General features: G+C 31.8%; 2 protein-coding genes across 2 annotated transcripts; one reads left to right on the plus strand and one right to left on the minus strand.

The window, feature by feature from the left end:
- Window positions 1-204: 204 nt before the first annotated feature.
- Window positions 205-9,489, plus strand: LOC126748360 (ubiquitin-conjugating enzyme E2-17 kDa). The gene is made up of 5 exons (XM_050457528.1): window positions 205-542; window positions 1,019-1,082; window positions 5,437-5,468; window positions 5,566-5,749; window positions 7,900-9,489. The coding sequence occupies exons 1-5, from the start codon at window positions 519-521 to the stop codon at window positions 8,037-8,039; spliced, it is 444 nt and encodes a 147-aa protein (XP_050313485.1). The 5' UTR covers window positions 205-518; the 3' UTR covers window positions 8,040-9,489.
- Window positions 9,490-14,846: 5,357 nt separating this feature from the next.
- Window positions 14,847-18,703, minus strand: LOC126748454 (uncharacterized). Its single transcript, XM_050457708.1, has 5 exons — window positions 18,604-18,703; window positions 18,285-18,356; window positions 17,839-17,970; window positions 17,558-17,770; window positions 14,847-17,485 (listed from the first exon to the last, which is right to left on the minus strand). Exons 1-5 carry the CDS (start codon window positions 18,701-18,703, stop codon window positions 15,240-15,242), a joined length of 2,763 nt encoding a protein of 920 aa, XP_050313665.1. The 3' UTR covers window positions 14,847-15,239.
- Window positions 18,704-19,061: the final 358 nt, after the last annotated feature.

Below are 19,061 nucleotides of genomic sequence, written 5' to 3' on the forward strand. Positions count from 1 at the left end.
GATGCACAAGTATTAGAGATTTTAATTATAATAAATTGAATTTTAATTTGAACAAACGCGCCTTGCGTAAATTTTCCTTAACAAGTTGCTACCAACTTACGAAACCCGTGTCTAGTGTGTATATTGTTATGTTGGTATCGCCACTCTAGTGACAAATATAGGGATTTTCATCGGGGAGAACCAAAATTCCCTGAATAATACACTAAAAAATCAGAATTTTCATGAGGGAGGTTGTTAGTCATTTTTATTTCTTTTAATATTAAGGCAATTTTTTCAAACGTGGTCAGTTTCTCACCCTCTCGTCAACCCCGTCTACGTTTGTAAATAAATTCTAAAACGCACCAAAGTTCAGAAAAGTGATAATTTCGTAAAAAATATTTTTCAAGTTTTATTTCATTTAAGTCGTGTTTTGGAAGGAGGCCATCTTTGATCTTTGCAGTCGACGGAGAGGTCCTTGGTTGGCCGTTTCATTGTCTGGTGAAAAACCAGTATTTATCACACATATTACTACAAATCAAATGGCTTTAAAACGAATTAATAAGGTAAGCTTAACTTTATATTTGGGGGCATGCGGCAGCCCTAAATTTGGGGCTGTGCGGATCTATTCTATAGTGGTTAAACGCCCTAGAGGGGTATGTGCAATAGGATCTTGAAGACAGATTTTTTCAACAAAACGGAACATTCTAGCGTTTCATACGTGGATTCTTATTAATATTTTCTCAATTTTTATCATGTAATTAGATAAAATATCTCTCATTTATTCATTAATCATTGAGTTATTATCAACTTTTCCCTTTTGGACTTATTATTAAGAACATTAACCAGCACTTTTGACCTTACCGAATCGGCCCCAAATCTATATAGAATTTATGCGAACCTTGATTGAAAGCATGCCCACATTCACAACTTATTTCTAACCTCACCATATTTGTCCCCTGACTTTCAAGTGTCTATTATTATCACAGGAAAATGTAGGCTCGTGGTGTCCCATCTCACATTTTTCTTTTGATATTTTTAGGAATTACAAGATCTGGGAAGAGATCCTCCAGCACAATGTTCAGCAGGACCTGTTGGAGATGATCGTAAGTTCAATTTTTTTTTTAAATTTATTACTATGCTTTTTTTGTTTAATTTGTTATAAGTGCCCCTCGCCTTAAATGAAAATCCCTCTCGGCTGGAATATGATATATAATAAACTAGCGGTAAATAAAAATTTGGCTTTTAATGTTATTAAGTCTCGCTTTAAATTAGTAAGGAAGGATCTAAACAAACATAAAAATAAGTTAGTATACATTTAATTATAAGATTTGTGTGTTATGAGTGACTGTTATCTCATTAGCAGTTAACTGTGGTTGATAATAACCTACTGTATTAGCTGAACAGTTTTTAATCGAAGAGCTAGTAAAGCCGGTAGTTCATAGATATTTGTTATATTGAGGTAGTATTGATATTTCCCTTTAGAGCCTTTACAACTCACAGGTAACCTTCATGTTATTTTGTTTACTTCTTTATTTTATTTTATTTATCATTCAACTGTTGTGTACCTGTCATGTAACTCACCTATGACCATTGTGATTCAGCCTTTTTCTCAATCGGCTTTGCTCCCTATTGGAATATAGGTTCTTACTATTTGCTAATGAAAAATGGGTTTATAAAGTTTATTAGTTTAAGGGTCTTTTCTCCGTGTCAATATGTGCTATCCCCTTGAAGCAACTTGACTCATTCAAGGAGTTGGGTGTCTATTTGGACCTAACTCTTACTTTCTCACACCACCTTAAACCTACTGTAAATAGAGCTGCTTGAATGTAGATGTTAATGGTGTGAGACCAATTGAGTTATACCTTCAGTCAATATGTTGTGTCAACTGACAGAAACATAAATCATGGTGTTGCACAAGGTCCTTCGTATTCTGCTATTCAACATTTAAATATTAAATAGTAATAAAAATTCATGAATGGTTTTTGGCCAATAGACTTTGCCTAAATGCTTCGAAGACCAACAAGTTAAACTTTTTTTTTTTTTTTAAACTTTAGCTTAAAAAAAGTCACTTTATATACCAGGCGTGGTCTCACAAGGAGTTTTACTAAATTAACATGGAAAGAACATGTAAATTGCCTGTTAGGCACACTGAGTAGAATATTTTTTATGGCAAGATACTTAAGGACTATTACATGTAGTATCCTCTAGCCATGTACAGGAAGCCTTAACAGAGATGTATCAGAATCATGATTGGCCTGGGATATAGATTCTTGTAGGCAGTACTTCCGAGACCTTCGTATACTTACATTTGCTTGAGGCTACAGTTAATAGTACCTCCTAGTTTAGAATTTATTTAGATATACACATTATAACAGACTTTAGCATGCTATTTTGTCCAATTCTTTAATGTTATTCCACTCCATATTAGAAATCTTGAAACCAATATATCATTACATTTGGTTTGGTAAATGGTGGTTGGTTCCCTTTAGTCCCTTGCCTGCTGTGACCCACAATTAACAATAATTTTTTATATTATCTTGTTCAGTTACAATTTTATAGCTCATAATTTTATTCATTATTCATCATAACTGTTATATACCTGTAATGTATGTACTGTAACTAGGACCATCTTTATTGACTCTCTATTGGAATCTCATGATTTAAAGATTTCTCAATGGTTTTCCTCCTTTGAGGATCAGTTTTTTTTGTAATAATAAACAATTAGTGTTAGATTCTGTGGATCGCCAAATTCTGCTCGGCTTTGGTCTGGTATGATTTCACGTATAAGAAAAAAATATATACTCATTCATGAATGAGTATGATTATATGTGGAACCATACCTGACCTCATGGCAACAGGTTGTTAAAATGTTTGGGGGTTTCCGCAGTTTCTGGTGTGCTGCAAAATAGGCCATTGCTTTTTTTAATTTTTATCGATAACCTTCCAAAAGTCTCCTTTTTGCTGATGACTTTAAGATCTTTAATTGTATGTAAACTCAGAAACAGACTAAGAAATAGTTACAAGATCTAAACTCTGTGAAAAATGCATATGTCACTTAACATTGGTAAATGCTTCGCAGTCACTTTTACTAGAGGACTTTATGATATTACATTTACTTATTTTAGAAATAATAAACCATTGCTTAACAAAACAAAAGTAAAAGTCTAGGACTTGGTTTTCAAAGTCATTTTGAGGATATCGCCAATAAAGCATTATGCTCTTGGTTTTGATCTAATAAATATAAGGAATTTCACTCACATTAATTCTGTATTAAATGCACTAGTAAGAACCAATTTAGAATATGCTATAGTGATATGGACACTACAAGCAGCATCACACATTAGAGAAAATTCAGAAAATAATAAGACATCTTTATGCTAAAATAAATAATGTATACCTAAGGACTTTAATATTTAAACTTGAGAAATAAAAAGACAAGTATCTTGTATACTTCTTAGTTAACAATATTAAATATGGTTCCTAATAGAAAATATTCTAATTAATGTTCCTAATGTTTAGTCCTTTTTTATTATTTATTTTAGTTATAAATCTGTTAAAGATTTAGTTATAGATGCTGCGGACTTTACTAAATTGACACCCTAAAAAACAAAAACAATGCAGATATTTAGAATACAAAGTTAATTAAATCTATTAGAAATGTCATTATTACTCTGCTGACTAAGCACATTTTTTTCTTGCCTTAAAAATGCGAAAACTATTCATTAAAATAGGGATAGAAATGACCCTAATAACTATCGTCCAACTTCTCTGCTTCCACCACTTTAGCTATTTTGGACCTACTCGGGGTACATAGCAGAGGAGTTTACTGAGGGGCAATATTTTAACATGACATGTCTTTGATTGTGTCTTATGAAATCCTACTTAAATTAAATCACAACAAAAATGTCTGTTTAACAATAAAACTTTAAAGGAATGTAGCCGACTAGATCATGAGGTACCTCAGGGGTCTATTTTATGACCATTATATTTTTTTCTCTTTTCTATAAATATTGTTGATTGTTGGTTCACCTCCTGATGTAAAAGTTTTACTGTTTTCTGATGATGCATCAGTTGCTGGTCAGGGTAAAGTCAAAAGCAATATTCTGAATCAATTCATGACTAAAAGACTTGATGACTTTGGACTGCTACCACCTGGTCTGAAGGTAATTCAATTAGTTTCTGACTATGCCATTATGGTTCGGGATCATTCAGCATTGACTTTCACATACTTTGCATATACTTGTATGAATACCTCTTATATTGTCACAAGAACAAAACTGTATTTTTTTAACAACACTTACCATTCTTACAATAATAAATTCAGGGACAATATTAGAGTACCTAAAACTAACAGCTGCAACCAAAAACTTGCAACAGCATTCTTTTAAATTAAAAATTAAAAAAATTGTCATTTTGAAAGCATTCTTTGGTGTTGCTGAATTCCTTCATGTTGGTTAGTGGAAGGATTCATGCTGATTAATAGATATTGTGTCCTAAAAATTCTATCTATTTATTAAATCAGTAAAAGTGGTATATGAATTTATTGGCTGTAATATATATTTTGAATTTAAATATGTCTGCCTTGAAGACACTATATATTCACCTAGTGAGGTTTCTTTTTTGAATTCTCCATTATAATTTTATCACTTCATTTTCTGATCCATATTCAAAGGTTTGCCAGATATGATCTAAATCGAACCTGGATTTATTAGAAGTTCTTTTTCCTTCTCGATGTTCCCTTTTGCAGAACACCCTATTTACTAACTAGTCCTATTAACAGCTTCTACAGTGAAAAGATATGTGAAAGATTTTTTTGGTACTTCTTTAATTCAATTTAAGTCTTCAGTGAATAAAATAGTTGCTCATTTTGGGATAGTACCCTAGCCCCACTCTCTAGAACAAGTTTAGCCAAGTATAGTTTATTGATATTATAGATTACTGTTAATTAATTAATGTGTACTTGAAGTGTTATATACATTGACAAATAAATAAATAAAATTAAACCAAAACTGAGTTTCATACTTCATGCACAGGAGGAATGTGTTTGTGCCATTAAGAGAACTCTTTAAATTATTATTCTTAAGAAACCGAAATTTGCCAATGCATAAATTTCAGTTTCTATTAGTCATATCATATATTTATGTTTCCGCTCTTTACCAAGCTTCAATTTTAAAAAAGGAATTTGCTTTGTTCAGCTTTTACAGGGACCCATTATCAAGTTAATACATATATCTTAATGGCATATTGTAAAGCAAGCTTCTGCGAAATGTTTGGTTAAACAAATTGCATATTACATTCCATTGGAGATTATAATATTGTTGTTTATATAATTTTCAACTTATCAAAATGTTATGAATTTTTGTTTTGTAACTTGTCATCATAAAATATGTTTATGAAATTTATTTGTAAAAGTGCATTTGTATATTTACTAATATATATTTTTTTTATTTATTATAGTATTCCACTGGCAAGCCACAATTATGGGACCAGTAAGTATCGGTTATTATATATTCCTTCTTCAATTTTCGATAATATTTAAGTATTTTATAGAATACTAATAATAATAAATTTTCAATTTCTTTTTAGCCCGACAGTCCATACCAAGGTGGTGTGTTTTTCCTAACAATTCACTTTCCCACAGACTATCCATTCAAACCTCCCAAAGTTGCATTCACCACACGAATCTACCATCCAAATATAAATAGTAATGGTAGTATTTGCCTTGATATTTTAAGGTCTCAGTGGTCTCCAGCACTAACGATTTCCAAAGGTAAGCAATATGATTTTTTAAATTTATGTTATTAGGGAACTAAAAAATGGGTGATTTACTTAGTCTGAGATATATTTCATGTGAATTTTTAAGGTTTTATTATTTATTAGCATACAGATTTTAAAATGTCCATTTTGTTCAATTAATGGATAAAATATGCAAAAAAAAAAAGAATGTATCATGACTGACTGAATATTTCATGGCATATGTTTCTCAGAAACCTTAAAGGAAGGCCAATAAACTCATACAGGTAGGGTGATTGACCCTTCTTGAATTCCATTGTTATCATTCAGTTATTTAGTATTATTCAACAGATTTGTATAGTGTTTTCTTTGAATTTCTCTCAACTAAAAGAAGAAAAGTAGTTCAATTACTTAAAGAGAGTAAATGTTATAACATTTTATACCCCTATTATGTTGAGGTATTTACAAATGCCATTCACATCCTATATCTTAGCCTACACTGAGTCTATTGTAATATTTTTTTGTTCATTGTTAAAAATCTCTCTATATAAGATCTGCTAATCCATTTCATAGTACTAAAATCTGCAAATACCTGCCAATGATCCTACACTTAGAATCCCATTTTTTTCTCTTCATAATTCATAAAATTGGGAGTTTCTTAGTCTTAAGGTGATATACAAAATCACTACCATTCATTGAATCATATTTTTGCATTAGACTAACTTGTTGGGTTTGTGCATAATACAAAATTGACCTTAAGGGTTATTGTAATATTTCTTCTCTTAAACCTAGTTAGGTTCTATGTATTTTTTTAAAAGTAATTAGCCTTGGGTCATAAAATAAAAATCTAGTTTTACATGATCAAAGCAATCATTCTTCTGGTGTTGCCTAAAATGTCAAGTGCCTAAAAGAGCAGAATAGAAATACATATTTCAGTAATTTCAGGTGGTTAAGTGTTGATCATAACATTTCTGTTTTTAATTATGAATAGAAGATCTTTCATGATATTGCTATTGTGACACAATTACCTCAAACTTACTGGATGTGGCATGTGGAAGGAAGCATTGAAATTACTTGATAAGGAGAAAATAACTGAAGAATCATATTTTTCTAGCTTTTCTATGCTTAGGTCTCTTTTTGTTTCAAGTACCTGGAACAGAGAGCAAATTGTTGTGTCAGTTCAGGTAGCAAATTGTTGATCATATCATTTTTCTAAGCCTCTCTTTCTGTTTTAAGTGCCTGAAAAAGAAGTTTCTAATTAATTGCCTTAAGTATTCAAAATAAATAATGTTTTAAGGGTTCCTAGCTCTTAAACCTAATTTTGTTGCAAGTGCCTGGAAGAGCAAAATAGATATATTTTAGTAATTCTAGGCAGTTGAAGCTAAAAGAAAATTGAAGTAATTTAAAGCAGTCTCAAAAACTGTTGATTTTTTGGGTTTAAACATTTTAATTTATTTGAATTATGTTTACAAGAAGTTCCAAGAAAATGTGGTAAAACAATGAGGCAAAATTGAAACCTAATTCTTTATTATAAGAAAAACTAAAAAGAATTTAAGAAAAAGGAAAGCATGATTATATATTTGAAGAAAATATATATGTCACGAAGGTTACATGTTTCGCTAATAAAGCATCATCAGACCTTATAAACTAGATGACCTGCTTAGCACTAAAAAAAAACATGTAACCTTCGTGACATATATATATTGAATGTTTTGAGACCGCGACTTGGAGTTTTTTTTTCTTCAGAAAAAATATATTTAAAAGACTCAATAAATAATTTTAGAAAAATTAGGTGAAGAAGGTGGAAAAATCGAGTTCCGATTTATACGTCCTCATCTCAGTTTAAAAAGTAGAGGATGGGAGTTAAATAATGTTTTTGGGTTTAATTAGACACATTACGGGAGAAAAACACTATTCTTAGCCAATCCATACACTATCTAGAAAATGAAACGATGATATGTAAAATAGGTGAAAAAATCGAATTGTCATTTACATACTTTTATCTCAGTTTAAAAATTAGAAAAGGATGGGAACGAAATTATGTTTTTCGGGTTTAAGTCACCTCCTGGTGTTTGGCAACGTACTTAAATAACACCCTGTATGACCGAACATTATAACCTTATAAAAAATATAAGACTTTGCTAGCTGATTTACTAGATTTTTACTAATTTGCATTTTCTGTTTTAGTACTTTTGTCAATCTGCTCACTGCTGTGCGATCCAAACCCGGACGACCCACTAGTCCCAGAAATCGCTAGGATATATAAAACAGACCGCGAAAAGTACAATGAATTAGCGCGCGAGTGGACTCGCAAGTACGCCATGTGATCGCCCGGCTCCCTTTTCAGCACTTCACCTATTTAGATGATACAACAACAAACCAACAAAATATTTAATTCAAACAACACATCTATCAACAACAACAACAATAAGGGGACCCAGCCTCTCAAGCCCCGGTCAAACTTGTATATTATTTTTGCTCGCAAAAAAAAAAATGTTCGTAACCCACCGTAACACAGTTTATTGTTTTGTGGGCCGCGTTCGACCCGGATTCAGAGCCCATTGACTGGGCTTTTAAGTAAAATATAAATTATCGTTAGTTAAATTAATACTTGTAGGTTTTTGTGGTTCAGCTAGTGGTAGAAACACAAACTATTATTTTTTAAAGGACTCGTCACGTTAGTCACTTAAGAAGTGTTTATTTTTTTACGCAGTTTTTTTTTTGTTTTGGGTGCTTACAAAGCTTTTCTTGTTGTTAATGATGTGATATGACACGGTTTCTTGCTCTATCCGGGAAGCTTTTGTAAGCTCAGATATTACTGTGAAATACGGGTTAGGCATTCTGTTACAACATTCATGAAACTATTTTTGCAAATAAATACGAAGGTTACAGCTGGTCCTAAAATGGCTTCGGTTTTAGGTGTCGTTTCATTTTTAATGCAGAACAAGAAAACACTTGATAGTTAGGTTTGTCATTGCGGAATAGGTGGAGCCCTGGGCATTGCTGTAGTTTTTAATTTATATATGATTAGTTAATAAAGTTTTTGTATGTTTTTGCCAATAAAATGTTCAGTTAAATAATTTAATAAATTAAATGTTCAATCATGCACAGTTTTCCTTGTTAATTGCGTCAACAAGTTGAGGCAGTGATGCCCGAGATATATCAAAAATAGTTTCACAATGTACGATATGAAGTTTAATCTTGCCATGCCATATTTCAGGTTCTTGAAATGGTAGCAACCGAATCATTCTATAACTACAATAAATTAGTGGAACCAGTTGCTTGTGTATAAAAAACGTCATCAGTTGCTGCCATTTTTTGGTTATTGTTTGAAATTAAATCAAATTTATTATTTTTTTTACTTCTTTCGAATAAAATAGCTGAATATACTAAAAAAATCTGTAATCGTTTTATACTTAACGTAAATACATACATGCATATAAATAAATATCTTCCTAGTTGTAGTAAATGTAAACATGTTTTGTCGTTCCTTACAAATCAGATTATCTCAGTTTATCCCGGTTGACAATGTCAGGTTTTTTTTCCCGTCGACCGCAACCAGAATAAAGCGAAAAAATCATCACCCCTTTGATTTTGGCACAACCAAGAAACTTTCCGGGACTGCATTGCGCTGGGGGGTTGCCTGATCATCCCCTAAATGTTTTCTTTGGCCTTAATAAAGTTGCAGTAAAAAAGACCTGTAAAATAATATTTAAAGTGACTTTTAGTATATTTATATTTTCCCTCTTCAATATGATTAAATTATGTTTAAAACCATTTTGGTTGTTTTTGTTATGTCAACTCTAACCGCATTTATCATTTCCAACAAAACAGTTTAGTGACAACTTGTTGTAATTAACACATTTTAAATTAGTTAAATCATATAAAAGACCATCATTTGGCACAATAAATTGGGTATAATCAAACAGGTTATTCTTTAACACATATATTACTACAGGGGTTAGATCTTACACATAAAATAGACTAATAATAATACTAGTGCGTTAAGTGTCTTCTAATAATATTATGAGGTATAACTATAGTCTTTTCCCTGAATGTTGACTCGGACGAATGTCTTCGTGCTTGGAGGGAACGGCTCTGAAGATGTCGACTCGAGTCCGAAATCCTCAAAGGATGTGGTTATGTCGTTCTGCTCCCTTTCTTTCTCCAGTTCTTCCGCTTCCTCTTTTAAAGATTTCCTGAGAAAGAAACGTCGTGAGTTGTATTATAGAAAGAATATAAGTTACGCACACGATACCGTAATGGGAACAGTCTAAAAATTGAAGCAGAAAGCGACTTTTTGAAAATAACGAACTGGTTTGAGGCAAACAAATTATAACTTAATGTTGATAAAACAAAATACATGAATTTCAGTTCATACGCAAAAAACCTACAAAAATTAGGTCCTATACAAGTAAATCGATCAATATTTATCCCAGAGACATGCACCATGAAATATTTAGGTATTCATATTGATTAGCATCTAAAATGGTTTACACAAATCGAGAAAGATCACAGGATTAGTTTCGAAATTTAAGTATCTAAAGCAGTACCTAGCGGCATTAAATTATATTCATTTACTCTTTTAATGGACGCAAAAAAGAATAAAATTCAAATAAGTCCTTTAGCACATCCCTACACCATCAGAAAAACGAAAAATGAATATGCCAATAAGCTATTGGTCAAAGACATTTTAAATATATCGCACCAAAACTCTTCAATATGAAACATAAGTGTTTTAAGAATGATCTTAAAAATTGCATACAAAAAACAAAAAGATCAATATTCCATAAGTTGGTGAATAACTCTTAAAATGTATTTTATGTATTATCTTCATTGGAGTTATTAAAGTTATAATTAAAATTTTAGGCTTATTTATTGTATTAGTGTTACTAGTAAAGAGTCAAAAGGATGTCAAGGACTTGAAAAGAAACTTTCAAATGTGACTACAATATTGAAAAGTGTCCTTTTCCCTAATGTGACTTTTACTACCGAAATGTGACTTGTCAAGAATTTCACAAACATTTGGCAAATTAGTGCAGCTTATGTGAGTCCCGTTTTATGCTGATGTAATTTCTAGATATCTTTATATTGGCAAATAAACGTATATTTATTTATTATTATAGTAGTGCTCACTTAATACTCACCTGTATTCTTCATCCTGGGCATCACTTTGTGGCTTCTGCCTAATCAAGTTTGGGCTAAAAAGATTTCCAATTGGAGATGGAAGTAATCCATTAGAAGGGTGTTCGCTCCTATGGAAATTCCTAGCAGCTGAGAAAAACTGAGGGTTCAAAGGAAAAGGTGGGAGAAACTGTGACAGGGGTGGAGGAGGATTCAGATGGAACCCTGCTGACACCTGACGGATCGGCTGTTGGTTGTTTAATGTAGATGTATGTAGCTAAGGAATATTTCATATGTAATTGATTGAAAGTTGTATTTTATAATAATTTTACCTCTCCAGCAATACTGTGGCGATAACCTCCGAACGGAAGGAGCTGGCAATTCGAGGCGACGAATGCCAAGCTGAGCCACACGAAGGATTTCCAAATGTTACCCTGCTGAAAGAATTCAACGCAGTTACACATTAATTCATTCATAAGGAAAATCTATAGTAAGGTGATGCAACTCATTGATAAGATTTCATGCAACCTTTTGGTTCATTTAGTCATATACCCAGACTGCATAAATAGTCCAAAGGTTTCCTCTTTTTTTAAATATGACTAAATATCCGTATGAAAAATTGATCAAAATCCATGCATCAGAACTATTTTTATTCAGGAATTTGGAAATCATGTCCAAGAAAAAAGACAGTCTCAAGTAACTTAGGTCATAACTCTACTTCTAGTGCTCAGACCGAATTAATTTTTGTCATTTTTGTTAAGATTTAAAGATGATTCTTTGTAGTGTTGTTAAGCTTTCATTGAAAAATTCATGAAAATCCATGCATTAGAACTTTTTTTATCTAAGATTTTGGAAATCATGTTCAAGGGGAAACAGTCTCAAGAACTTGGGTCATAACTCCACTTCTAGTGCTCAGATCAAATTAATTTTTCTTTTAAAAGATTCTCTGGAGTGTTCTGAAGCTTTCATTGAAAAATTCATCAAAATCCATCCATCAGAACATTTTCTATCTAGGATTTTGGAAATCATGTCCAAAAAAAAAGACAGTCTCAGATAACTTGGGTCATAACTCCACTTCTAGAGCTCAGATTGAATTAAAGATTTTTTTGAGTGTTCAGAAGCTTTCATTGAAAAATTCATCAAAATCCATCTATCAGAACTTTTTTTATCCAGGATTTTGGAAAATCATGTTCAAGAAAAAAGACAGTCTCAAGTAACTTGGATCATAACTCCACTTCTAGTGCTCAGATCGAATTGATTTTTGTTTTAAAAGATTCTCTGCAGTTTTCTCAAGCTTTCATTGAAAAATTCAAGAAAATCGATGCATTAGAACTTTTTTTCTCCAAAATTTTGGAAATCATGTTCAAGGGGAGACTTAACTTCACTTCTAATGGAGTGGGCACGTTATGTCAATTCATTAAAATGAAGACACATCTTTCGACCAGTAATAGATGTACCTACAAAAAATATGAGTCCAATGGATTCTCAAAAGAATTTATCCATTGGACTCGAGTAAATTAATCATAATTTTCAGAACATCTTTTGGATGAAGATAATTTAAAATCCATTGATTTGTACAAAATTTTCATCCATGGACATTTCGATCTAGTTTGAACTAATGCAGGACATCCATTGAAGGATGTCTGTCTATACAAGTTGTGGTGTCATATTCCTCTGTGATCTTTTCAACTAATTACGTCATACCAAAAAAATGTAGACGCAATTTTTTATTTACCCTTGAAATTTTTATATAACAGAGAATGTTTCATAAAACATATCCTGATTTGCCATTTCTATCTGGTCTAAATTATGATTTTAAGATAAACCCAATTATTACATAAAAAAAATGAGTAATTGAAGCACGACCGCAGGCACGGGTCATGGCCTCTTACCCATTTTTAGATTTTTCATTATGTTGTGAAAGATTGTGCTATGACATGAACATATTTTAAGAGACATTATATAATGTTAAATAAAACGCAATCGTAAGTACACACACCATGGTGGCCTCTCCAATGTCCCGATTTAAATTCATTCGATTTGATTTCCTAAAATAGTTGATCTGGTTAATTTTAAACAAGCATGCGCCGACCAGGATAGCTTTTAATAAGTTTTTACTGAAGGTGTGTAGCATATGCGCACACGCAAGTCTCCAATAATTATATATATTACTTGCCCAATTTTCCAAGATATTGAGTATCTAATTAATATGAGAAATAATGAATATTAAACGCTTTACTGCACATTTACTATGCAAACGTATATGGCATGAAAATGACTATATTTATTTAGTCAAGGTGTATTTGCGAATATTTGTTAAAGTTGGTTCATTTCTGTGCACAGAAGTAATGAAATATATTTTTTGGTTTGCATTGGACATAAATTAGCAAACAAAATATAAGAATAATTTTTTTAGTGGAAGAAGTACAACAAAGTATTAGCCTATAAGAAAATTGATCTGGGTGAAATCAATAAGATAGTAAAAGACAAGAAATCTGTCTTTTTTAGTGATTCTGTCACTAGAAACACTGCTTGAAATCGTAGATTTACCAAATAATGTCCTAGCTATTGGCCAATTTCTAGAAGAATTAAAGTTGTCAAAAATAGGGCCTATTTTTAAAAAGGGTGAACCAGTTAATATAAACAAGTATGAATCAATTTTTTTGTTAAGCACCTTTAGCAAGTAAATCAATAGCAAAAAAGGCAAGCTTCAAATTTAACAAAAATCAATTCGGATTTTAAAGGAAGCACTTTGGGAGCAACAACAGATTTACTAGATACATGAAAATAGGTCCAGAATAACTGTGTTTATTGACCTGCGAAAAGCATTTGATACAGTGGACATTAATTTGTTATTAAAAAAATTGAAGAAGGTGGGATTTCGAGATGTAAGTAATTAACATCATCTTATTTTCATCTTCTATATAACAGCCTTTATAGAACCACATCTAAGGTACCTAATCCCATGTTACGGAAACAACCAGTAAAAAAGACCTTAAATAAATTACAAATGTTAGAAAACAAAGCAATAAAAAATACTTTACGTCTAGTGAAAGCGTGTACACGGAATTAAAATTTTTACAAATTAAATAACTTTTAAATAATTTGAACAATCTAAAGAGCTAAATATGCACGTACAAAAAAAGGACAGCATGCTCTGGTTTACAAGTGTATAAAAAATTTCACTTATCTTATATCCCTGTTTTTTGACCTAAAAAATCGTTTAAAGTTTGACAATTACGTGCACAGAAAATTACCGGATTAAGTCCCTATATACTTGCGCACGCGCTGTTGCGGAATTTAATGAAAAAAAAAATTTCTTGTACGATAAAGCAATTAAGTCATTAATTTATTTAAGCTTGCAAAAGCCGCGGCACGCTTCGCTTGTTGGGTTATATGACCAAAATGTGACTATGTATTTTAAGTTAGAATTTGTAATAATATGATTGACTCTCTTAAACTTTCAGACGGTTAAATAATAGTAACGCGTGACTTCAATACGTGCAAGAATTTTATTTTCACTTTACACACATGAAATGCAGATAATATTGTTACAAAAAAATACGAGGGTGAAGTCTGGAAAGTACTCCATAGAATCAAGAGAAGAATGTAGCTGTTATTTTATATCGATACTCTTTGGTTCATTTGTATATAAATCAACCAGTTTGGTCATAATTTATTGTTTGTTTGAACGCAAAACCCTTGTGTAGTGCAAAGTCATTGCTAGTGACTTTGCAAACATTTTATTATGAATATAACCAGGGACGTACCGAAAAGTCCGGTGTTGGGGGGGGAAAGAATTGTATTTTTACCAACTGGGATATTTTTTTAACCAACTTATAAAGTAGAAGGTTAGACAATTAGAGAATTAATTAAGTCAATAAACTCTTTTTGCATATCACTAACAAATAAAAAAATCGGTTCAATTTTCAACTCGTAATATTTATTTTACATTCTAACAAATAAGTATACTGTTTATAGTGCGGTTCTTTCACTGTAAACTTATTCAAAACTTACAACTTATATTAACTAGTATTTACAAATTACTTATGACCTTAAGTCTTCTTTGTTTTAATTTTGCCCATTGGGCTACTAAATTCTTAATATTTAAACGATCTAAAATGTCTCTGTCACTTTTCATAGCCATGATTAGGTCTAGCCGTTCGTTATTCATTTTTGAACGGCTGGCATTTTTTATAAATTTAAGCAGACTAAACTTTCTTTCATTAGTTGCTACCGAATATCCAGCTGTTAGTATAAATCTACAAAACTTAAATGCTATAGGAAAAATCTGTTTATTTTGGGAAGCAATTGTCATCACATCCTGCATGGACTTAACAACTTTTTCTGACTTGCTACATAGTTCAAACAATATTTCCAACTCCGCTTGTAAAGCTAATTCATCAATTTTGTGACTGGGTGGAAATAGTAAGATAGCCTGTTCTATTTGTGTTAAAATTATGTTTTTTTTTGTTTAAAGGAAAAGAAAATAAGTTTGTCAATGGTGAGACATTTTGAAGCACAACTGACAAATTTTCATCTAAAAACTTAATTAAAGTATCCAGAACAAGATAAAATTCTTTTCTATAAAACTGCTTATATGGAATATTAACAGAGCTATCCCTATTTGTATCAATTTTTTTTGGAACAAGACGCCTCCTATGATGTTTTCGGAAATCAGTTTCCGGATCAACATTTAATTTTACTGCAAATTGTATGGCACTTTCGATTAAATTATTTACATCCTCTTCACTATTCCGAATATTTCGTAACGAAGTACATGTTAAAGAAATCATATTTACGGCATCAATGATATTCAGATCATCCTGTTCCAGAATTTCTGTGATTATTTTCATTTTATAAAATATATTTTTTAAGAACATTAAACATACTATAAAATCGAAACACAACATTCTTTTATATAAACCCAATGCTTTGGATTTGCTTTTATTGTCTATTGAATAATCATTAGCATTTGAAATATCTTCTAATAGTTGAAGTATTTCCTCGTATGATATGCTAATAGCTTTTAGCGTTTCTGCCCGAGCGGTCCACCTTGTTTTGGATAAGTTTCTTATTAAAATCGAATTTTCCACTTCAGCTAATTTTTCTTTCATTGCAAAAAATCGTTTGGTGCTCGAATTGAAAAAAACGTATAGCTCCTCCAACGTGTTAAACATTTCCGCCACTATAAATGAAGCGTGACAACTATGTTCCAAAGCTGTATTTGTTCTATGGGCTTGACATGGAATGTAAGAAATATTGTGACCCACCAACTCGGACAGCTTTTTTTGCGCACCTTTAAATTTACCAGACATTGAGGCAGCACAGTCATAGGATTGAAAGGCTAAATTGGCTGGCGCAATGTTTTGCTTTATGAATGTATCCAGAATATCTTGTGCGGTGGCTTCCCCAGTTTTATTTTTTGATTCCATAACAGACAGTAGTCTTTCCCTTGGTAAACCATTTTCATCAACTGAACGAACTACAATTGATAGCATTTCTTTGTTTGAAATATCAGGAGTATGATCCGCCATCACTGCATAAAACGGGCATTTTATTACTTCCGAGACAACTTCTTTTTGTATTTCTTTACCCAGTATTTCGATAAACTCATTTTGAGAAGAGGCACCCATGTAACTTACATGGTAAGGACGCAATTTTCTGTCTGCTAGCCATTTTCCAAGAATTGGATTGTGACGGGAAAGCAGCTGCACAATTTGAACAAAATTTCCATCATTTTCGTCGTTTCCTCGAAATGCTAATCCTTGTCGACCCAATGTTTTAGCCACATCAAACAAAATACTGACAACTTCTGTATTTTGACAAAGAATGCGTTCTTCTTCAATTTTCCTAACTCTTTGTTCCTTGTTAATTAAAATATCAATGTTGTTTGCTTTATTAGTAAAATTACCATAATCCCGCAAGGCTTGTTTATGTGAGACGGAACTGAAATGTTGCTGTAACTTCCCTAATTTTTTTGATCCAGAGCTCTTCATTTTTCCCCATGATGAGACTCCATTCTTACTCCAAGCTAACTCGGATTTCTCCCTTCCTACGCCAGTGGGAAATAAAAAACAAACAAAGCAAAAAGCAGCATCCTTGGCTGTGCTATATTCTAAGAAAGGATACTCTTTATACCATCCAGAATTGAAGCGATTTTTACCATCGCTGGGAAACATTCTTAAATTAGGTTGGTGGGGTCCTAATGCAATGAGAAAGTCTCGCTCTTTGTCTGTTTTAATTTCTTGTCTTATGCCGGGGTCATGTAGAATCATCATATTATCTCCAACATGTTTATCTACTTCGTAAATGCTACGCTTCTTCTCTAAAACGGAAACATAAGATTCACACGACACTCGTGTTAATTCACATTTTTCTTTAATGGTATTAGTAATATCCAAAATCTGGATAATGGTAATATATTCATCTATATTACAATCAGTTTGGATATTAGTTAATAAATTCTTAGCATTAGTTAAATGATCTAATAATGAAGCAAAACTGCCAGTGCATTCAAACCAATTATTGTGGTCTACTTCATCTGACACATTATTGTCAAAGTCTTCTTGACTATTTTGGCTTGTGGAAGGCTTTGTTTTATCAAATTCTTCTTCGTTCACGTTAAAATTCAAAGAAATATTCTCCACTAAAAAAGAAAATAGTTTATTTAGGTGAAAAATATAATTTTTAATTTTTATCTAGTAAATACTAATGTTACCTTGTGATGATGCCTTCTCGCTCTGTTCTTGGATGAAGTCATTTTCGGAATTTTTGTCCGAAGGATTCATGAAGAACTTTTGATTTTGATTCACGTATGAGAAATTAGGCACTATTAACTGATCAGCTAAGTTATCCATCGAATCACTATTAAGTTGAGTCTTAGAGTTAGAGCTTATGCGGTCTGAAAAATGTTCGTGATCATCTCCTGTTTCTAAAAGATATTGCACATTTTATTATTTTGTGTTGCACTAGACCAATATGTTGGCTAATAAAACATACCATGTTCTGATTCCTGAAATGTGTAGCTTTCAATGTTTTCATTTTCAGGCTCCTCAATTAAAATGTCTTTACTTTGTTCAGCTTCCGGAAAAACGGTAATTAACTGTTTTGGCTTTTTAGTATTTGTTACATCTACAAATCCAAATCAGTAATCAGAAAAAGTTCTTGTGTTCTTTTTCCCTATAACCACTAATAAGGCCGGTTTATACATTACGAATTATCGTACGTTTTATTGGCTAATATAAAATCGAAATACAAAACTAAAGTTTTTACGAAATGTGTAATTTTTTTATTTTATTTGCCGTGAGAAGTACGTTTTGCTATTTACACACTATGTCGTAGCGTGTATAAGCTATACACGTGTACGATAACTCGTAGCGTGTAAACCGGCCTTTAAACGCAAAAACCTATCAAAATATATCTATTATATTCTATATTCAGCTTACCTTTAGATTCTTCTTTGCTCTTTCTTTTATTCACTGCCAATTCAAGTATATTTTCTTTCGAACTAGACGATGCTAAAACAATACAATACGTAGGTAATAATTTATCGCGAAATTAAGCTTGCTAATTAAGTATTGTTTATTTTTAATGACTGAATAAATATAATGAATGAATATAAAAATCTAGATAATTTTGTGGTTTTAGCACACCCCTCTTTTAAAAGGGGTGTAAACAATCTTGACTATATCATCTCCTTTACTTTTTACCTCATTACAAGGCCAAACCCGCGATTTAGTTGTATTAGTATGTATTTTTACCTACCTTCGCTAACTTCTTCATTTCGTCTTTTTTTTGCCGCCAAAACAAAAGGATTGTCTGGAGCGCCTACTAGTTTTATTGCTACACATTTTCCGCCGTGCATCTTTTTCTCATGTGTAGGTTTATATTCTTTCACAAACTCTGAACCACACGATAAACACTGAACTCTTATTCTATTCGAACGTACTTTTTTTTCCATCTTAAAACACCAAAACTTATCCAAAACTTCAAAATGTATTTAAAAACTGAATAAGAACAATAATTCACCTGTTTGTTGCCGCCAAAACTAAATTTTTTCTTTTGACTTTGACAAGTGACATTTTAGCGGGCAGTGCGCATTGATTTTAATATAGCTAAATGTGCATTCACACTATAAGCGGTAAATCGAATTGCTGCAATGTCGTATAAAATTATTTTGTTTTGAAAGTTAAGGACGTTAAGGTGTATATTTTATTCTTTGC

This window comes from Anthonomus grandis, chromosome 22 (genome assembly GCF_022605725.1).
Source record: "Anthonomus grandis grandis chromosome 22, icAntGran1.3, whole genome shotgun sequence".
NCBI classification, from domain to species: Eukaryota; Metazoa; Arthropoda; class Insecta; order Coleoptera; family Curculionidae; genus Anthonomus; species Anthonomus grandis.

Coding starts and splice junctions, on each gene's coding strand:
- LOC126748360 (XM_050457528.1), top strand. CDS start 519: ATGGCTTTAAAACGAATTAATAAG. Junction 1,083..5,436: donor AGGACCTGTTGGAGATGATC/GTAAGTTCAATT, acceptor TATTTATTATAG/TATTCCACTGGCAAGCCACA. Junction 5,469..5,565: donor AAGCCACAATTATGGGACCA/GTAAGTATCGGT, acceptor ATTTCTTTTTAG/CCCGACAGTCCATACCAAGG.
- LOC126748454 (XM_050457708.1), bottom strand. CDS start 18,703: ATGCACGGCGGAAAATGTGTAGCAATAAAACTAGTAGGCGCTCCAGAC. Junction 17,971..18,284: donor GAGCAAAGAAGAATCTAAAG/GTAAGCTGAATA, acceptor TTGGATTTGTAG/ATGTAACAAATACTAAAAAG. Junction 17,771..17,838: donor ATTTCAGGAATCAGAACATG/GTATGTTTTATT, acceptor AATATCTTTTAG/AAACAGGAGATGATCACGAA.